This window comes from Solanum stenotomum, chromosome 6 (genome assembly GCF_019186545.1).
Source record: "Solanum stenotomum isolate F172 chromosome 6, ASM1918654v1, whole genome shotgun sequence".
Classification (NCBI taxonomy): Eukaryota; Viridiplantae; Streptophyta; class Magnoliopsida; order Solanales; family Solanaceae; genus Solanum; species Solanum stenotomum.
The window spans coordinates 57,143,834-57,161,746 of record NC_064287.1 but is presented as its reverse complement, the minus strand read 5'-3'; the positions used below and the strand labels follow the sequence as shown (position 1 = coordinate 57,161,746).

Here is a 17,913-nt window from a genome sequence, read left to right as displayed (position 1 = left end):
AGAATGAAATATATAACGATCGTATAAAGGCTTTTTTGAGTTGGATTAGGTTCAAGTTAAAAGTTACTATAATTCGGTACACTCCATATCATTGTAGGACTAGGAAATATGGGGAGGATGCAAATTTGTTACTTGTGAAGACTAAAAGCTTATTATTTTGGGAAACGGAGACACAAAAATTCATCCGAATACATCTGCTTTGTGTGTGTGAGAATCTAACCATGTTCAAGACAAGTTTACTCCTCATGGGGAAGAAAAAAATATCATTTATTTTTCTTATATTAAATATAAGTGAACCTTTAAGGAAGCCTTAGGCCCCTGAACCAGCCAATCGTCGTTTGGTGGCATTGGAGACGGACACATGACCGAGCTTGTCTGCTTCGGAATGTGGTGATCGTTCTTTGAGAGGCATATAGTGACGCATCCATACACCAGTATACACCTGAAAGGAGGAAGTTTTAAGACTATGGACTTCGCTCAGGGATATAAGCAGACTCCAGTAAAGTAACCAAAACCTTTTTTAGTTCCTAAACAAAACTCATTAGGTTCTAAAGGAGCAGCTTTATATCTTCTGTATTCTTTCAGATGTCGACACAGTCAAGCACAACGAGGGAAGACTCGAAAATCCAAAAGATTTTGGATTGGCACAGCCAAGTACTAAGCTGTTTACCATAAAATGTACACCAAGATTGAAAATCAAGACAGTGACTTTACCTGTGCGGGTCTCATAATCTTGGTATCAGGATCATCAAGGGACTCTTTCCAATGAGACAAGTAACCGGCCATCCGAGGAATTGCAAACAAGACAGGAAAGAATTCTGTAGGAAATCCCATTGCCCTAATTCATAAAAAAATATTATTCATTAGAGTTATCATTCTTGATAATGAAAAGATTCATCTGAGTTTATGCTTACCTGTAAATTAAACCAGAGTAGAAATCAACATTTGGATACAGCTTCCGTTTTACAAAGTACTCATCTGAGAGTGCAGCTTTTTCCAGAGCAACAGCAACCTGAACATAGTATGAAAAAATGTGAGAACCATATTGGATCATTGAGCGGAAGTAGTTCATATCCCATCATTACATTCATGCGAGGATTTATAGTTGCACAGATTTAACCAGCATGCCAGATACAATAAATCTGGGTGGTGGCATCAAATGCTCTATGACTGTGTTACCTACCACAATACTTGTAGCCTATCTCATCTTCTGTGAAGACATTTTTCTCAATTTTGACATATAAATTTCATATTTCAGAGAAATGAGATTCTACCACCTCTTCCACATAGTAACTAGTGCTTACAGGCACACTCAATGCCATTGTAGGATAGAGACGTGCTCAAAATATCCAATCTGCTTGAATCTCCGACATTAAAAAAATAAAGGAGATCGTCCAGTAAAATCAACAGTGGAGAACCCAAGAGAAATAATTTTAGCTACCTTAAAAGATCTGACTTTTGTTAATTTGAAAATTGTCGGAAGAAGAAAGGAACAAAGACTTCATATGGATGCATAAATAGTAGGGAAGGAAGCTTGATGGCTTTCTGAACAACAAAGAAAAAGTGATGCTGCTTTCAAATAACTGAGGAACCAAGAAGAAAGGATTTTAGTGGGCTTGTTTAAAGGTAACCACAGAAGAACGTACTGGGAAGGTGGTTTATTACTGTTGTAATTGTGATATAGCTTAAATAGCTGAAATTCAGTTTATCAGCTTTTTGTGAAACTGAACTAAAACAACATCTGAGGGTATAACCTTATTGGAGACCAAGTCCAACCACTGAGTATGCAGTGCACATATTATATTTTAAGCATAAATGCAACAAACTGAGAGCAGTTAGCTTTCTTAAACTTGCTTCTTCTGGCCATACTACTGAAATAATTGCGCTTGTTTGCAAAATGAATTGACATTTTTTTCAAAAAAACTTTTCCAATTTCCTCAAAAAGCTTTTCAGCCAAACACCATTAGAGAAAATTCAGTTATTGCAGAACACTTCCGGAATTGCTTTCAACTTTTGAATCAAAAACTATTTTCTAGTGGTATTTGGTTGAGAAAAAAAATGACTTTTTTCCTAAACCTTTGCATAAACTAGAAAAGATTTTCCAGAAAAAAAAAGTTTCAACTGTTCTTGAAACAAACTCCGCTATATTAGTTTTAGCACCAATTTTAATGTTTTAGGTTCTTCTGAAATTCAAGAAAATATGAAGTCCATGAGGATAGCTTAAACATGGATGCTAAATATCCTGTTACTTCTAGAATGCTGGACAAAATTATTTAAATGGAATGTGTCCTTTGGGAACACCAGCTGGACCAAGAAAAATACAATCCTTTTGGCAGCAAAGACACCTTACCTCAATTAAAGGATCGCGACCCACAATAGAAAATACTTCATCAGCCAGCGTCTTGATGACTTTTGCTCTGGGATCATAATTTTTGTAGACACGGTGCCCAAAACCAGACATCTTCCGTTTCCTGAAAGAATAGAGGTACAAAAAAACTCAAATGGTCAAAAATGAATTAGATAATCCTGGACGTTACAACAATAATTATCAGAAAATAAGCACCTATTCTTGACACCCTCAAGGAACTCTGGAATATTTTCAACACTTCCAATCTCACTGAGCATCTTCAGCACAGCCTGTAAACCATGTAATAACATCATTGTCAAGCATAATATAACACCAAACAATGTTATCTCAGAGACATAAAGATAGAGAGCTCATAAAAGATGAGCTCCTCTATACATACTCATTACTTGCTATAGCAACATTTTACCTCATTGGCACCCCCATGGAGAGGGCCATACAAAGCTCCCACTGCTCCTGCTAATGCTGTGTATACATCAACCCCACTGCACACAACCATTGGTGTATAAGTCAAGTAAATCTTAGTGCTATTGTCTGTGCAATAAAGATGGCTACCTTGAAGCAAGATGACGTGCCGCAGCTGTAGAGCAATTCATCTCATGTTCTGCATGTAATATGAAGAGAATATCGAGCACACGAGCAAGTCGAGGATTGGGTTTGTAAGACCTATTACCTCTGCAAGTTTAAGTAAAAAAGCTTTTAATTTGCTGGCTATGAAGAATTGAAGCTGAATGTGATGCAAATGTAACAAGATTCAAAATAGTGCACAGACATGTTGATTTTTATGATAAGCCACAGTATGTACAATGATGCCATGGCTAATAAGAACCAGGATTGCTACTTCTATCCAATTTAGGAATCACTCAGAACTTCATATACAAAATAAAGCAAAGTAGAGAAATAGAACATACAATGAATCTAGCATGTACAAGAAGTTCTCCGCATAAGATAGATTGTTGGATGGAAGGACAGGTGGCCTGCCAGCCATTCTTAAGTAAGCAGCCGTAGCAATTGTAGGTGCCTGCAAATACAACAAATAATGCTTATTACCACTGGATACCGTTACATTCATTTAGACAACGATCACAAAGCCCATACATCAAGCTTCAGCGTGATATCATAGTTCAAAACTATTAGAGGTTTTTAGGCAATCAAAAGAAAAGTTTGAATGAAAGGAAAATAACCTTGCCAAGGATCCGAACTATTTGTTTATCTCTCACTTGTTTAGACTTGTATATATCCTGTCCCTGAGTGAACAAAGATACAAATGATCAGAATCATCAAAAATATAATGTTACAATCCAAAAGCTTGATGGCAAATAATCATTAAAGTAGGTCAAATAAGGGGAGAACACTGAACAAGAGTTATCATTGCTCTACTTTGGAAGGTGAATCAATCTATTCTCTCTTGACCCTTAGCTGAGAATCTTGGCTACTTAATGAACCAAATACAGAGTTAAGAAGGGCCTTTAACAATATTTCTTTGAGATGGACCACTGAGCAGGACACAAGGAGCAATTTATGTTGTACTCCAGGAAAGACTTCTTTAACTTATAAAAGAAGCTAAGCAGTGATCCAAAAGAGGGAAAGGGGGGCAGGAAAGATATATAACTGTTCAACTTTGTGTAAGATATACTTGTCCTTCCCCCTAGAGATTGCCCTTAAGATTTTCATTTGAACTATTTGACTTATCCAACTTGAGCTATGAGTGTACATATTGTTTCTTTTCCATTTTCACAGTGAAATAAGAAAAAAGAGTTGGGATATGTTTCCAGATTCTAACAACCATGAAGGTGAGCAACACTAGTAGCTCGCTCTAACAGATACCCACCCTCTTGCCAACTACAAAGGACCTTCGGTGGTAAGACAATTATAAAGCAGTATCCCTTAATTGGAAAAGAGAAGCTAAATTTATTTCACGGAATCAAAATGGGATCAGGGGACATCTGAAGCAACAATATATAGGTAAAACATAGGAACTTTGACTACAGAAGATATATCTCTCAAACAGTTCCTCATGTGATGCATCATAGCAAAAAGAGAGAGGAGTACAGAAGTTGGAAAAATTGAAAATGTTGCTTACTCTCAGAGCTGGATTTGCATCAGGATGAAAAACGGAAAGAGCACCCATTGCACTGACAAGAACCCCCATTGGATGAGCATCATGGGGCATTGACTGTATGATATCCTGCAACAAAATTTCAATTGTTCAGAAATTCCGGAACTACAAAAGAGCAGGAACTCAACACTCAACCACATAAACTACAAAAAAGGATTGCACAATTGTTTAAACGACAGATACAGCCTTAAATGACCATAATTAAACAACTGGCATCACTATATACAAAGAAGCATAAAGCACGATAACATAAATAGTGGTTGTGCGACAATTTAGGAGGAGTTCTTCCTCCCCTTGCACTATCATTATCCTTCTACTAGTGAAGTGCGTTATCACTTAAAGCTAAGAGGATTAGTGCAGTTACTTGGAAAAATTTGCCTGGGTAATGCTATAGAGTGTTCTTAAAGTTGTGCCAAAATTATGGATTCTTGTAATCAGGGAACTTTCCTTATATTATGTAGGATAAACTTTATTATACTCCTATCTGAGGATCTTTCTTGTATATTGTTTACAACCAATAATACAAACTTCTTTTCTCTTCTCTCTTTTTATATGGCATCAGCATCTCCTCCGTCTTGGTAAAGATTGCAGTAGTTACTACCTACAGGGAAAAGGCTTCCTTCTTCTCATTAGTGTACTGTTCTGTCTTCTCAGAGACCAATTTGGCAATGTGGTGAGCAACCAAACATTTATGAAATGCCAATGGTGTTTCTAAGGTTTCATATGCCAAGGCCGTGAACTTTTTGAGAGAGGAGAACATGTGCAGACAATGCCAAATAAGTAAAGAGGCACCATAAGTTCATCATTTAAGTAAAATTCAAAGCTTTTCTTCTTTCATCATTTGCGAGTGACAAATCTGAATAAAAACTGACTGAAGCTTTCTTAAAAAACTAAAATATGAGCTCACCAAGAGTCCTTGTGGAACCGCTGAATGCTGTGAAACTGTGAACTCCCAGTCTGCTAACTGGTTCTCAGATGGTAAATTACCATACACTGAAATTTCAATAAACACAAATGAAAAGTTTGACCAGCAGAGAAGTTAGATGTATGGAGCAACATAGTTTTTCATTTCATTCTCCTTTTCTTGGTTGGAGGGGTGGGGGGAGGGGCATTATTTTTCTCGGCATTAATAAAAGAAAGGAGTATTTAATTCTTTTACTGCCTTCATTCCGATATGATCTTAATTCTATTCAAATGCTACAGGTTTGAATAAAAATCTATTGTCCTTATTTGTCATTTAATATCAGAAAAAACCTTCAGCATTGTTACAATTTTTGGGCCTTGCTTAATCATTGTTTTTTGAAAAATTTCAAGAGACGGTATACTCCACATAGAAATCACTCTAGACACCATAAAGATGAATCTGTCAGCACAGTAAAAATTTAAATATATACAAAATTATCATTAGAAACACTTACACAAAAGATATGCCACTTCCAAGAAGGAACTTCCCTCGGCCAGCTCTTCAATAGGGTAGCCTCGATATCTAAGGATCCCGGCATCACCATCAATATAACATATTGATGACCTAACAGGTGCCGTGTTGAGATAGCCTGGATCATAAAGCTTAAGACCCTTATCATTCTGTCCTGTTGTTATCTGCAAAAAACAATTATACCAAAAATTAACAAACATTTTCAGGAAAAGATAAAAAGCAACATACAGGCTTAACCAATTACTCCCTCTATTCCTTTTTAGTTGTCATAGTTTCCTTTTTGAGAGTCAACTGATATGAACTTTGACTAAAGATGTATTTTTCAACAGATTGATATGGAAAAGATTGCAATTTGTAGTACTTTTCATATCTCGAAAAACGCAACATGACAACTAAAAAGGAACGGAGAGAGTAGCATAGATCATTAAACAACCACAAATAACATCCACTGAGTATCTGTGCCTGGATTTCGAAGATTACAACAAGAAAAACTCCCTTCTTTTCCATGCAATTCGCTCGCAATTAGTCTACAGTATCCCAACTCCTAAAACAATTACACACTATTCTATTGCGCATATGCCTCTAGGCAGAGATGGATACAACATAAAGCCATTCCCTAGCATTCTAACTGTATATATATATATGTCATTTAAAAAAAAATCTAAAGACATGTATGTGCACCGGTTTGAAATTCTAGATCTGTCTCAACCTACAGGTATACAATCACACTGCCAACGAAAAGCACAAGCGAGTTTGAATTTTAAAAAAACAACACGAAATATTTTACTTGAGCTAGCACAGTCAATAATAGCTATAGAAACCGTAATTATCGTAAACAGAGATCAAAATTCAAATGGAAGAAAAGCACGTCCGAAGATTCAGAATTTAATGATTTACCTTCTTTAAGTCGGTGGCTTTGATAGTGCCATCCTCTGAAACCTGAACCGGATACTTCTTACCGGTCCGCTCATCGATGATCGTCAACGCACCTTTTAGATTCGGCGGAGGTGCAACTCCGGAAACGGCGGATACACCGGAAGTTTCTAGAAGTTTGAAGGTTGTTAAATCGGAGACGTTGAGTGAAGCTGCCAGGTGAGCTGAAAGCACCGCCAATCTCCCTCGAGCAACTGCTGAAGAATTCCCGTTCTCCATTAGAATGCTTCTTCTATTTTCTTCGAATTTTTTTTCTGGTGTTTGATTAGAAATGAATTGATCTTGTGTTCGTTTTTTATTTATATGTGTGTGAATTTATTGATCTTGGTTTTTGCAAATTGAACATTGATTAGTAATTTGTGGTGAATTACTGGGAAAATGGTCCGATCTGACTTCTTCTTCTTTTTTTTTCTTTTTTTTGCAACGTGGCAGGGAGTATTTTATAATGTTTATCCAAATATTTATTTGAAAAAATCATTTTGGCCAGAATGATAAAATAATATATTTTATATTATTTTATTTTACTTTTTTGAATAATTTTATTCTTTTAATTTTAATATATTTTAATTAAAAATAAAAAAAAATCAGTTTATTTTAAAATAAAAAGGATATTATAGACTTTTTAATTTTCTAACCATATTCTGACCAAAGTTTTTGATCATTTAGCATTTCCTATTTATTTTTTTACACAGAATTATATCATATATCATATATCAAGATAAAAGCTATTTATAATTCACACTACATATAAAACGAGACATAATAGAGACATGGGTATATAATTATCTTTTTGTATGAGTACTTGAAGGATGAAATTATTTAATCTAGTTAAACTAACATCAAGATTACTCTGATTAGAGGAAGAGTCGAATTAACTCACGAGTTAAATTAACACGGATAGAAATATTAAGTGTGATATAATTAAATTTAAGTGTTTTGTTAATGTAGTTTAACTTCTTTAATGTCATATACAATGTGTTAATCTAACCAATTAATTCCTTAATGTGCTCATTCTTTATATTTTTTTGTTTGGGGAAAATTTCGGCACACGATTGCGCTGGCAGATAAGGTCATTAGTGGACCTCACCAGAATAGTATTAAAAATGTTTTTTGTGCTTGAACTATTGTTATATTTTCCTTTTTCATGTATTACGTACTGTTTTATTCGTACATTTAGGAATTTTTTTATTTTTTTTTAAATTTGTGATCTAAAATTAAATCAGATGATTGAATAATTATAAATTATTTTATTAAGAATAAAAATAATTTTATAGTCAAATTAATTTTTTGAATATGGACTAAAAAATAGGATGTCACATAAAATGAAACGAGAAATAATTTCATAAGTAGTGACGTAACGCAAGCGATTATCTTGGGATGCACAAAATAATCAACGTTTCGTGGATATAATATCCTACTCTCCTATTGGGTGGGGAAAAAAATTAAATATGTATCGTCTTGTACTAATTCCACTCACGTTACCCAAAAAAATGAAATTATTTTTCTTTTTTTAAGCTTTTATTTTGACTCCTTTTTTGTTTCTTTCTGTGCTATTTCTAGTGGACCTTTTGATGCCCAAGTATCCCTTTTCTGTTTCTTTTTGTGGACCTTTTGAGGCCCAAGTAACCAATTTTCACCGTTTTATTTTTATTTGTTCAGTATTTGAAAAAAGATAAATAATATAAATTTTCTTTCATGTGAGTTTTTAATATTATGAATCTTATTAGAATTTAGATTTCGGATATATGTATTATGTGTGTTTGGATACATATATCTCGAATATATGAGGTCATAATTAGGTGTAATTTATTTCAGATACATTATATCATAGTGGATTAGCTTGTATCTGACTTTCTAACTCGCCTCTCTCTCTATGTATTTGTATTTTAGAATGTATTTGAAATGCATATGGCATCCCATATACATGTATCTAGTGTGATTCATATGTTTATGAAATACATAGACTATCTCACTTGTCTTTCTCTCTTTATTTCAGTGTATTTGGATATATCTGATTTGAAATATAGTGTGAAATTATCAATTAGTGAGACAATATGTAATTATTTCAAACTATAGGGAGAAATATTAAATATGGTAGGAATTTGGTGTAATTAAGTAGTTTGTCCATTTTAAAAAATAAAATTTTCTTTTTACTAACTCCTATTACTTTTAATATATCAAAAAAAGATAATTATTTTTTCTTGTTTTACTCTCAACATTAATTACTTATTCTTCAAATTACTTTTATACATAAATTAATATATACGAATATTATGATTCTTAAGAAAGAAACAAAATTCAAAGTGGCCAAGTAAAAGTAAAAAGGACGGAGTGATACCAGTACACAAAAATGTGAAAGTCGTTTTAATTGCGACTCTATGTTGTTCGTTTTCTTATTATCTAACATAACAAATCATTTACATTGCAATTTTTTTAAATACTCACATTATAGCTCAAATATGATTAAAGTATATAGTAAATAAAAAATAAAATATAGATAAAAGCCTCTTTACACAGAGTATATCTTCAAAGTATTAGAAATGCCTTTTCACACCCCTACACCATGCTAAAAGTTGCTCAGACTTGTTCAAAAATGCTTTAAAAATGTACTACTAATTTTGAAGGACGACTTGACACACACCCCTCACCATTTTAAAAAAGTCTGAGCAACATAGTTGTAGACATAACAATACCTATATGTGCGGAAAGGTACTAACTAGATATTTCATTAGGCTCTTTAATATTCAACAATGTTATAGTAGAACTGAAAATGTAAATGTATGCAAATGACAATATTAATCGAAAATGAAAACTTCCGATATTTTTCTTAGAAATATGTTGTTTAATTATTTTCCTGCATAAAGCATGTAACTAATAATTTCTCAGAGCTACTTAGTTAAACTATCACAAAGCACACTAACTACCATATTGAGTTGAAATTATGTGCATTAGTCGATGTATAAATATTTTGCACCATCCGATAATAATGACGTACAATAATATGTAACTCTTTTATATTAAGTTCGATATATGATAACATGGAAAATAGAGTTTCTGAAATCGGAACGTGACATTCACTCATAGCCTATTGTAACATACAAAACCATAGAGGAAAAATAAACATTTCTAGTATCCAATCTTAAGTAAAAGCACACATCACTATGAAATTACTAGACATAGAAAGAAACTGAAAAAGTGACGATTTTGAAAAGAGATTAACGACTTCTGCTCAAGCTCTACCCTCGTTGGCTAACTTGAATAGCTGTGCCTGAGCTGCTGCTGACTTGTCTGAACTAAGTGCTGAAACAAAACTATCCCTGACTTGGTTGGAAGTGTAGGTGAAGCTTTTGCTCACCATGGAGTTCAATAATGAAGCTGTTCCTTCTCTGTAGAGATCGCCGTAGGCATCGTTACGAGAGTTGGAAAGTGCTTGGAGCAAGTTCATGTTTGATCCGAAACCTGGAACACTAGCCACACCAAATGAATTTCCTACAGTTCCCAACCAGCCAAATAAGCCCCATATAAGAGTCGGGTGAGTCCTCCAGTAACTGCAATTTATAACATGTAATTAATATATGGATGACTTGTTTCTTATCCAGCTACCAAATGAGTACTAAGTTCTCAGAGTACTTTATATATATGTAAAAATGAAATGGAGAGAATAATTTTTGTTTTACTTACTTGCATGTAAAAGGTGGTGAGTTGGGGTCAATTGGGAAGACACCTGGAGCACTTGGAGTTCCGGGGTCAATGATAGGAGTGGGTGGTGTTTCAATGGTAGGTGTAGGAGAAGGATAGTAACCACCACCACCCGGAGTGCTTGGAGTTCCAGGGTCAATGGTAGGAGTGGGTGGTGTTTCAATGGTAGGTGTAGACGGGGTAGTAGGTGTCGGAGAAGGATAGTAACCACCACCCCCTGGAGTGCTTGGCGTGCCAGGGTCAATGGTAGGAGTAGGTGGTGTTTCAATAGTAGGTGTAGAGGGGGTACTAGGTGTAGGTGTAGGCGTAGGATAGTAGCCACCACCCCCAGGAGTGCTTGGAGTTCCAGGATCAGCGGTAGGAGTAGGTGGTGTTTCAATAGTAGGTGTAGAGGGGGTACTAGGTGTAGGTGTAGATGGGGTACTAGGTGTAGGTGTAGGCGAAGGATAGTAACCACCACCCCCAGGAGTGCTTGGAGTTCCAGGATCAACGGTAGGAGTAGGTGGTGTTTCAATAGTAGGTGTGGAGGGGGTGGATGGTGTACTAGGGGTAGGAGTAGTAGGAGTAGGGGAAGGAGAGTATCCACCACCTCCTGGAGTGCTTGGAGTACCGGGGTCAGGAGTTGGGGTAGTTGGTGTACTGGGGGTACTAGGAGGGCTTCCACCTCCACCATGAGTTGGTGGAGACGGAGAATAACCTCCATGCCCTCCTGACGGAGGGGATGGGGTAGGTTTATGATGATGGTGATGTTGATGCCCTCCACTAGGGGCCGGGGTACCACAGTTCCCACCAGGTGATTTTCCTCCATGCGAAGGTGTTCCATGACCACCTTCTCCTGAACCATGAGACGGAGATGTATGTGAACTTGTTAATCATAAAATATACTATGAATGTCAATAACGTAAAGAAGTTTATAACTTGTTAATTATAGCAAGTAACTAGTGTCATTTGCATGTTATAACCACATTGTATGTATAAAATTTTACCTGAACTAGGAGGATTTCCAGTACTCGGATCAGGAGAGTAATATGTCTTTTGTTCTTCAAAAGAAGCTCTAGCCGTAACAGGAATGACTAAATTATGTATGAGCAATGCAGCAGCAACAGCCCACAAAATTAGAGATTTTTGCTTGTAATTCCCCATTTTTGTTTGCTTCCAAAGAGAGAACTACTAAGAGTGAAGTGACAAAAGAAAGGAGTTAGCTGCATGTTATAAAGGGGTAATGAGCACACACACACACAGAGAAGTAAATATGAGCAGATGAAAGAGTATGTGGTTAGTTGTGTATGCTGCAGGTGCATTTAATTTAAGGTCTCATTTAAATCTTACTATAGTGCTGTAATTAAATGGAGAAAAGTCTTTCCATAACTCTTTAAGTCTAGAGACAAGTTCAAAATATGTTCCATGCTTTGATCACTTGTGGAACTGTTGAAAATTAACTTAGCTAGAAATTTAACTATATACTCTTTGTATACATTGCATGTAGTATATGGTGATATTTTTGCCCATGTTAGAGTTAGACACACTACTTATGTGTGTGACTACTAAGACCTTTTAATGTGACAAAATATAGGGTGCCCATGTTAGACACTTACATATGTGTGACTAGTAAAACCTTTTAATATGACACAATATAGTGTTTAGAATTAGTCTAAGTTGTTCAAGGAGTGTCAACTATACTATACATTTTAATTTTTTTGGTGAAAATTCTAACTCCGACACTATTGCATTAGTCTACAAAATGGTGAAAATGGCCAAAGAAGGACAGGATGTTGGCATGCATGATGATATTATATTACTTTGTCAATTATCTAATGCTTATGATCACACAGAAAGAATGGAGAATATGTTGAAAAAAGAAATATAGGTAGAAGTTTGTTCTTAGAAATTCAGTGCCACTTCCACCCTTAATGTGCTTTATTTCTTGGGAAAATTAAGTTGTATTAGCCGCTTATCAAAATAATAATAAGCTAATAAATATATTTATATTTGTATTTTAACTTGGTATATTCTTTAAAGAATAATAAATAAAATGACAATTTTACTGTGTTATTCTTTGAATATAAATAAATTCATTATTGCTTTGGCAAGTGATTGTATTTTTTACCCTACATAAAATAATACATAGATTCTCTTATAACTTATATATAGGTTTCACAATAGCAAATTCAAACACAATATTCGTTTTATACTTGAATAATTTACATCTAATTAGCTAATATATCAAACGTAGAATTATTTGTCTTGGATTTACTCCGAACCAGCTACCAAACTACCCTAAATGATTTGTCTAATGTTGCACTTAAAGAGTTAAGATGCTTAATTCTTTTTTAATTATGGTGAATTTAAGGTGTTAGACCTGTTAATGATGTTTAAAGCTGTCCTTGTACTGCTACCGACAGTCAATGTACCATATTTCAATGTTAATGAATGCTCTACTCTGAAAAAAAACAGTTTTTTTTTTAATTATATATATATTGGTTTAAATAATTTATCTCAATTTTAAAAAATATATATATTTTTATTTATTTAAAAATAATTCGAGATATATAATGTCTTTATATAGAATTTCATTTGTTCTTGCCTAAAGTTCACGCAAAAATAGCTGAATTTTAGTTATTTATATAAATTTTAGGGAAACGTACCTAAATTTTCTTTAAATAAATATAAATAAATGTATAGAAATATGATGGTGATACTTGGAAAGCATGGCATAGACAGTATGTATTAATCCTGATCTGCCATGACTTATGAGGCATAATAATGGCCCTGCCAGATTTTATTTTTTGATTTTTTATTTAATATCCCATATTCATATTAAAATTAGTAAATTTAAATTCACATTCAATCAAAAATGTTTCCTATTCAAGATTATTTCATATCTAAAACTTAACCTCAAAACCTTTAATTAAGAAAAAAACGGTCACATCCGTTGCGGTAGCCCTGCCAGATCTACAGCTTGGTGAAGAAGCACATTGTGAATTGCCATAGGTAGTAATTAAGACAGCAAAACTATTGTCCCTCTCTTGTGATATTCTATTTTTAATTTTTTAATTTAATAATATTTAAATAACTTATAATAACTAGAGTGATATAATAAAATTATTTTTTTGTGAGTTTTATACTTTAACTATTAATAAGAAAAATTATATTTGAATTATCATCATTTATGTATTAAAATAAACACACTTCGAAGCAGACTATAGACAAATTATTAGTTGTTTTCTTTTCATATTTGAACTATCACCATCTACTCAACTAGATAGATATTAATACATAAATGGTCATAGTACAGATAAGAAAAAAAAGAACAATTGATAGTTAGGATGTGAAACTTGAAAAGAAAAATCATAATTCAAATATACTTTTAATCATATCTCTTTTATTTATTATTTCTTAAATGAGTGTGTCCGAAGATGGATCTAAAAAGTTGCTTGGGGTTCTGTTCGATAAAAAATTATACGATATATATAAAGTACTTTTTTATTAATATGCATATATATAGATTTTGAATTCTCTGAACATAAAAATAGAGAGATTAATTAACTCAGTAATTTAGGAGTTTTCAAATTCAAGTCTTAAACACTATATTTTTATTTTCCAACTCCGTTAATGAAAATTTAAATTCGTTATTAGACCTATCAAATCAAATATAAACAAATAAATATGCACGGAAGGAAGGAGTAGTAATAAATTACTCTGCTATGTGTTTAAAGCCAGCTTGACTATTTGGCTTTCTTGAGTCAGCAAAAGAAAGTTTGGCTTCCCTACTTCCATCGCTGGTGTCTGGTGGCTGGAATATATACCAGCTAGGTTTATACTTCTCTTTTTTTTTCATTTTTCTTTTTTAAAATGTAGCTTATATACATTCAATTCATTATAAGTGATTTTTAATGTTTTGCTGCACTTGTTAAAAAAGAGTTTAAAAAAAAACACATTTAAATTATTTTTCTTATATCAATTTTATATTCTAACTATCCTTTATTTTGTTATTACAAATTATCACTTTCTTTGTACTAAAATCATATTTTGATATCGAATTGGCTAAATATTGTTTCTGCGCCAACTCAACATCAAGGTATATTTCAGTATAAAAAGAGTGATAGTTTAGGAAGGTAGGTGGAATGATAAATAGTTGAAGTATAAATTTTTCGGAAAGGTGATATTTATTAGGTGCGTTTTTTTTTACCATTAACTCTATTTAAAAATACATAACATACCATTAAAAAGAGGGTTATAAGCAGGGCCGTCTTAACCACTAGACCACTAAAGTCATTGCTTGGGGCCCCCTTTTTTTTTAAAAAAAAAAAAAGTACTTATGCATATTATTAAAAAAATTATATTAATTTTTTGAAAAAATAAACGTGTAAGAGGTTTTATAGTTTTTCTTGAAAAAATGTTATTGTTGATATTCTTAAGTATATGTAAATTGTTTTAATTATTCTTAAAATTTATTTAATTTTAATATGTCAACTAGAAAACATGATTCCGATTTTGCAAAAAGAGAGAAAATTTGAAGAATTAAATAAATCTTAAAAAGAGTCCTTGATAGATTTTAAAAAAATAATAAATATTTCAAATCAAAAAATATTGGAGGATGTTCTTCAAATGAACAAGTCACCAATAGAATTGAGTTAGATGATAATAATATCCAAGAATAAAATCTAGAAGAAGTTGGTGAAAATGTGACATTGTTTCCGATATCAAGAACTCCTAAATGATTTAAATAGTTGCATCCCTAAAAATATATATGATCCAAGTCAATGGAATAATGTAGATACAAAATTGAGAGATCTATTTGTAGAAAAGGGATCATTTAGAATGACTGATATAAATTTTTCACAAGATAAATACGTACGACATTCTACAACACATTATATTCAAAAATTGGTAAACAGAGAAAAGCATGAAAGAAAATGATTAATCTATTCTAAAGATTTGGATAATTTTTTTTGTTTTTGTTGTAAATTATTTAGCACAACTTCTATTATTTGTAATAGTAAACTAGCTAGTGAAGGTAGCAATGAACGGAGAAATCTTAGTGTTACGCTCAAAATCCATGAAGTAAAGAATGAACACATTATTAATAATATGAGCTCGTGTATTGATTTAGAAATGAGTTTGCATTAGAAAACAGTTGATAAAGTTGTGCAGGAACAAATTGATAGAGATAAAGAGCAGTGAAAAAATATATTGTCAAGAATTATTGACGTGATCACAACTCTTTGGAAAAATAATTGAGCATTTAGGGGAACAAATGGAAAGATCTATCAAAAAGTAACAGTAATTTTTAATGCCTAATTGAAATGATTAATTCATTTGATCCAGCTATGCAAGAACATATTTGAAGAATAAGCATGAAGAAATTCATAGTCATTACCTTGGACATAATATACAAATGAATTATTAAACTTATTGGCAAGTGAAGTTAAGAATAAAATTATTAAAGAAATTAAAGAAACAAAATAGTACTTCTCAAAATATTAGGGCCTCTCTTTAAGTTTTGGCTTTAGGTCCCTGATCTTGTTGAGTCGGCCCTGGTTATAAGAGTAATTACTCTAATTACTCGTTGAAAAAATATATAAGAAGTATTAAAATGCTTTATAAAAATTTGTTTATATCGGTTAATAGATAATTTGGAAAAGAAGAATTAATAGCCTTTTTCTTTTTCTTTTTCCTTTTAAGCAATTACTTATTTTAGGACATTTGAAAGGTTAGAAAAATCACATATGTGGACTGACCAAACACAGTTTTTAATTCTAATATTCTAATTAATTTCATGTTTAATGATACGTCCTTATATAAAATTGACATAACATATTTAAAAGGTCATGTTGTTTAAAGAACATTATATATATATATATATATATAAAGGGGGGGTGGGGGGAGTCAGAATATTGATAAGGATGTACATGGAGGATCTCTATTAGGGGAGGAAGTAGAAGTTTGGAGCGGATTCGATTGAATTCAAAAGCTTTTGTTCAAACAATATATTTATAATTTTATATTAATAAACTTATTCAATGCATACAAATGTCAACTTTAAAATTTAGTTACCACTTAAATTTAGTATTTTAAAATTTAAAACTCATAAAATTAAAATTCTGATAATCTCGGCTCAATCCTTAGTTTGTTTGTGTGAATTCATTGCACACATTAATCCAAACACCGACATCAATAAAAGAAGAGTTGTTAAAGCAAAAGAAAAGAAAAAACAATTTACGTTGGGTATAGTCAAGTAATTAATTTTTATGAAATAAAAAAAACTTTTGTGATATAAATTTATATTAAGTGATACGGAGGGGATACTTATTATGAAAGGGAGGGATCGAGATGTATGAATAAATTTAAATGGTGACACAAAAATAAATTCTGTTTATGTAAATAGTTCAAAAAAGAAGAAGACCATAATTAATATAAGAAGGTCCCATATTCTATTGGCATAATTATTTATAAAAAACAACAAGGGGTAGGTTTGTATTTAATGATTTATATTGACCCTCCCATTATTATTGTGGAAAGCTTAACCGGTCTTCTTTGAACATATGTCAATTTGTTATTTGTGCCACCCATTTTGGTGAAAATTTTAATATTTCAATGACTTAGGTCATAAGGTGAGATGACCTTATATAGGAAGCACTATTGAGATGGTTTGACCATGTTAAGAGAAGATACTAGCATGAGGTGCGAGAGGTTGGTTATAGAGAGTATGAGGAGAGGTAGAGGTAGGCCGAAGAAGTACACTGGGGAGAGGTGATAAGACAGAATATGATGTAACTTTAAGTTACCGAGAACATGACCTTAGATAAGAAGACGTGGAGAACACGTATTAGGATAGCATATTAGTACGTAGTGTAAGGTTGTCTTGCTTAGTGTAGTTGGTGTTTTGCCATTTTACTAGTTGTTTTATTGATGTTCTTGTTTTTGATGTATAACATTGTTTGTTCTTGTTTTCAATAATCTGTCCTAGTATGTTGTTTATTGATTATCAAATTATTATGTTGTTGTCTTTGCTCCCTTTTGGCATACTTTGCACTGTTTTCTTAATTCTTGCCTCTCCTCTGGTCATAGGGTGAGATGACCTTAGATAGGAAGCACGACTGAGATGATTTGACCATGTTAAGAGAAGATATGTAGCAGGAGGTGCGAGAGGTTGGTTATAGAGGGTATGAGAAGAGGTAGAGGTAGGCCGAAGATTGGGGAGAGATGATAAGACAGGATATGATGTAGCTTCAAGTTACCGAATACATGACCTTAGATATGAAGGCGTGGAGAAAAAGTATTATAATAGCATATTATATAGTAGTTAGTGTAAGGTTATCTTGCTTAGTGTGGTTGGTGTTTTGCCATTTAACTAGTTGT

The 17,913-nt window shown here is 32.9% G+C and overlaps 2 protein-coding genes across 2 annotated transcripts; both read right to left on the bottom strand.

Annotated features, from left to right (window-relative positions):
• Positions 1-128: 128 nt before the first annotated feature.
• Positions 129-7,227, bottom strand: LOC125868043 (citrate synthase, glyoxysomal-like). Its single transcript, XM_049548638.1, has 13 exons — positions 6,817-7,227; positions 5,903-6,083; positions 5,392-5,477; positions 4,449-4,553; positions 3,550-3,612; positions 3,277-3,386; positions 2,921-3,040; positions 2,775-2,850; positions 2,564-2,637; positions 2,351-2,471; positions 915-1,012; positions 715-838; positions 129-442 (listed from the first exon to the last, which is right to left on the bottom strand). Exons 1-13 carry the CDS (start codon positions 7,069-7,071, stop codon positions 311-313), a joined length of 1,545 nt encoding a protein of 514 aa, XP_049404595.1. The 5' UTR covers positions 7,072-7,227; the 3' UTR covers positions 129-310.
• Positions 7,228-9,958: 2,731 nt separating this feature from the next.
• On the bottom strand, positions 9,959-11,744 carry LOC125868095 (protodermal factor 1-like). Its single transcript, XM_049548698.1, has 3 exons — positions 11,538-11,744; positions 10,534-11,386; positions 9,959-10,400 (listed from the first exon to the last, which is right to left on the bottom strand). The coding sequence occupies exons 1-3, from the start codon at positions 11,692-11,694 to the stop codon at positions 10,082-10,084; spliced, it is 1,329 nt and encodes a 442-aa protein (XP_049404655.1). The 5' UTR covers positions 11,695-11,744; the 3' UTR covers positions 9,959-10,081.
• Between the last annotated feature and the right edge of the window lie 6,169 nt (positions 11,745-17,913).

Coding starts and splice junctions, on each gene's coding strand:
- LOC125868043 (XM_049548638.1), bottom strand. CDS start 7,071: ATGGAGAACGGGAATTCTTCAGCAGTTGCTCGAGGGAGATTGGCGGTG. Junction 2,851..2,920: donor GCACGTCATCTTGCTTCAAG/GTAGCCATCTTT, acceptor GGTTGTGTGCAG/TGGGGTTGATGTATACACAG. Junction 839..914: donor TACTCTGGTTTAATTTACAG/GTAAGCATAAAC, acceptor TTTATGAATTAG/GGCAATGGGATTTCCTACAG.
- LOC125868095 (XM_049548698.1), bottom strand. CDS start 11,694: ATGGGGAATTACAAGCAAAAATCTCTAATTTTGTGGGCTGTTGCTGCT. Junction 11,387..11,537: donor TGGAAATCCTCCTAGTTCAG/GTAAAATTTTAT, acceptor CTCATGGTTCAG/GAGAAGGTGGTCATGGAACA. Junction 10,401..10,533: donor TCACCACCTTTTACATGCAA/GTAAGTAAAACA, acceptor TATAAATTGCAG/TTACTGGAGGACTCACCCGA.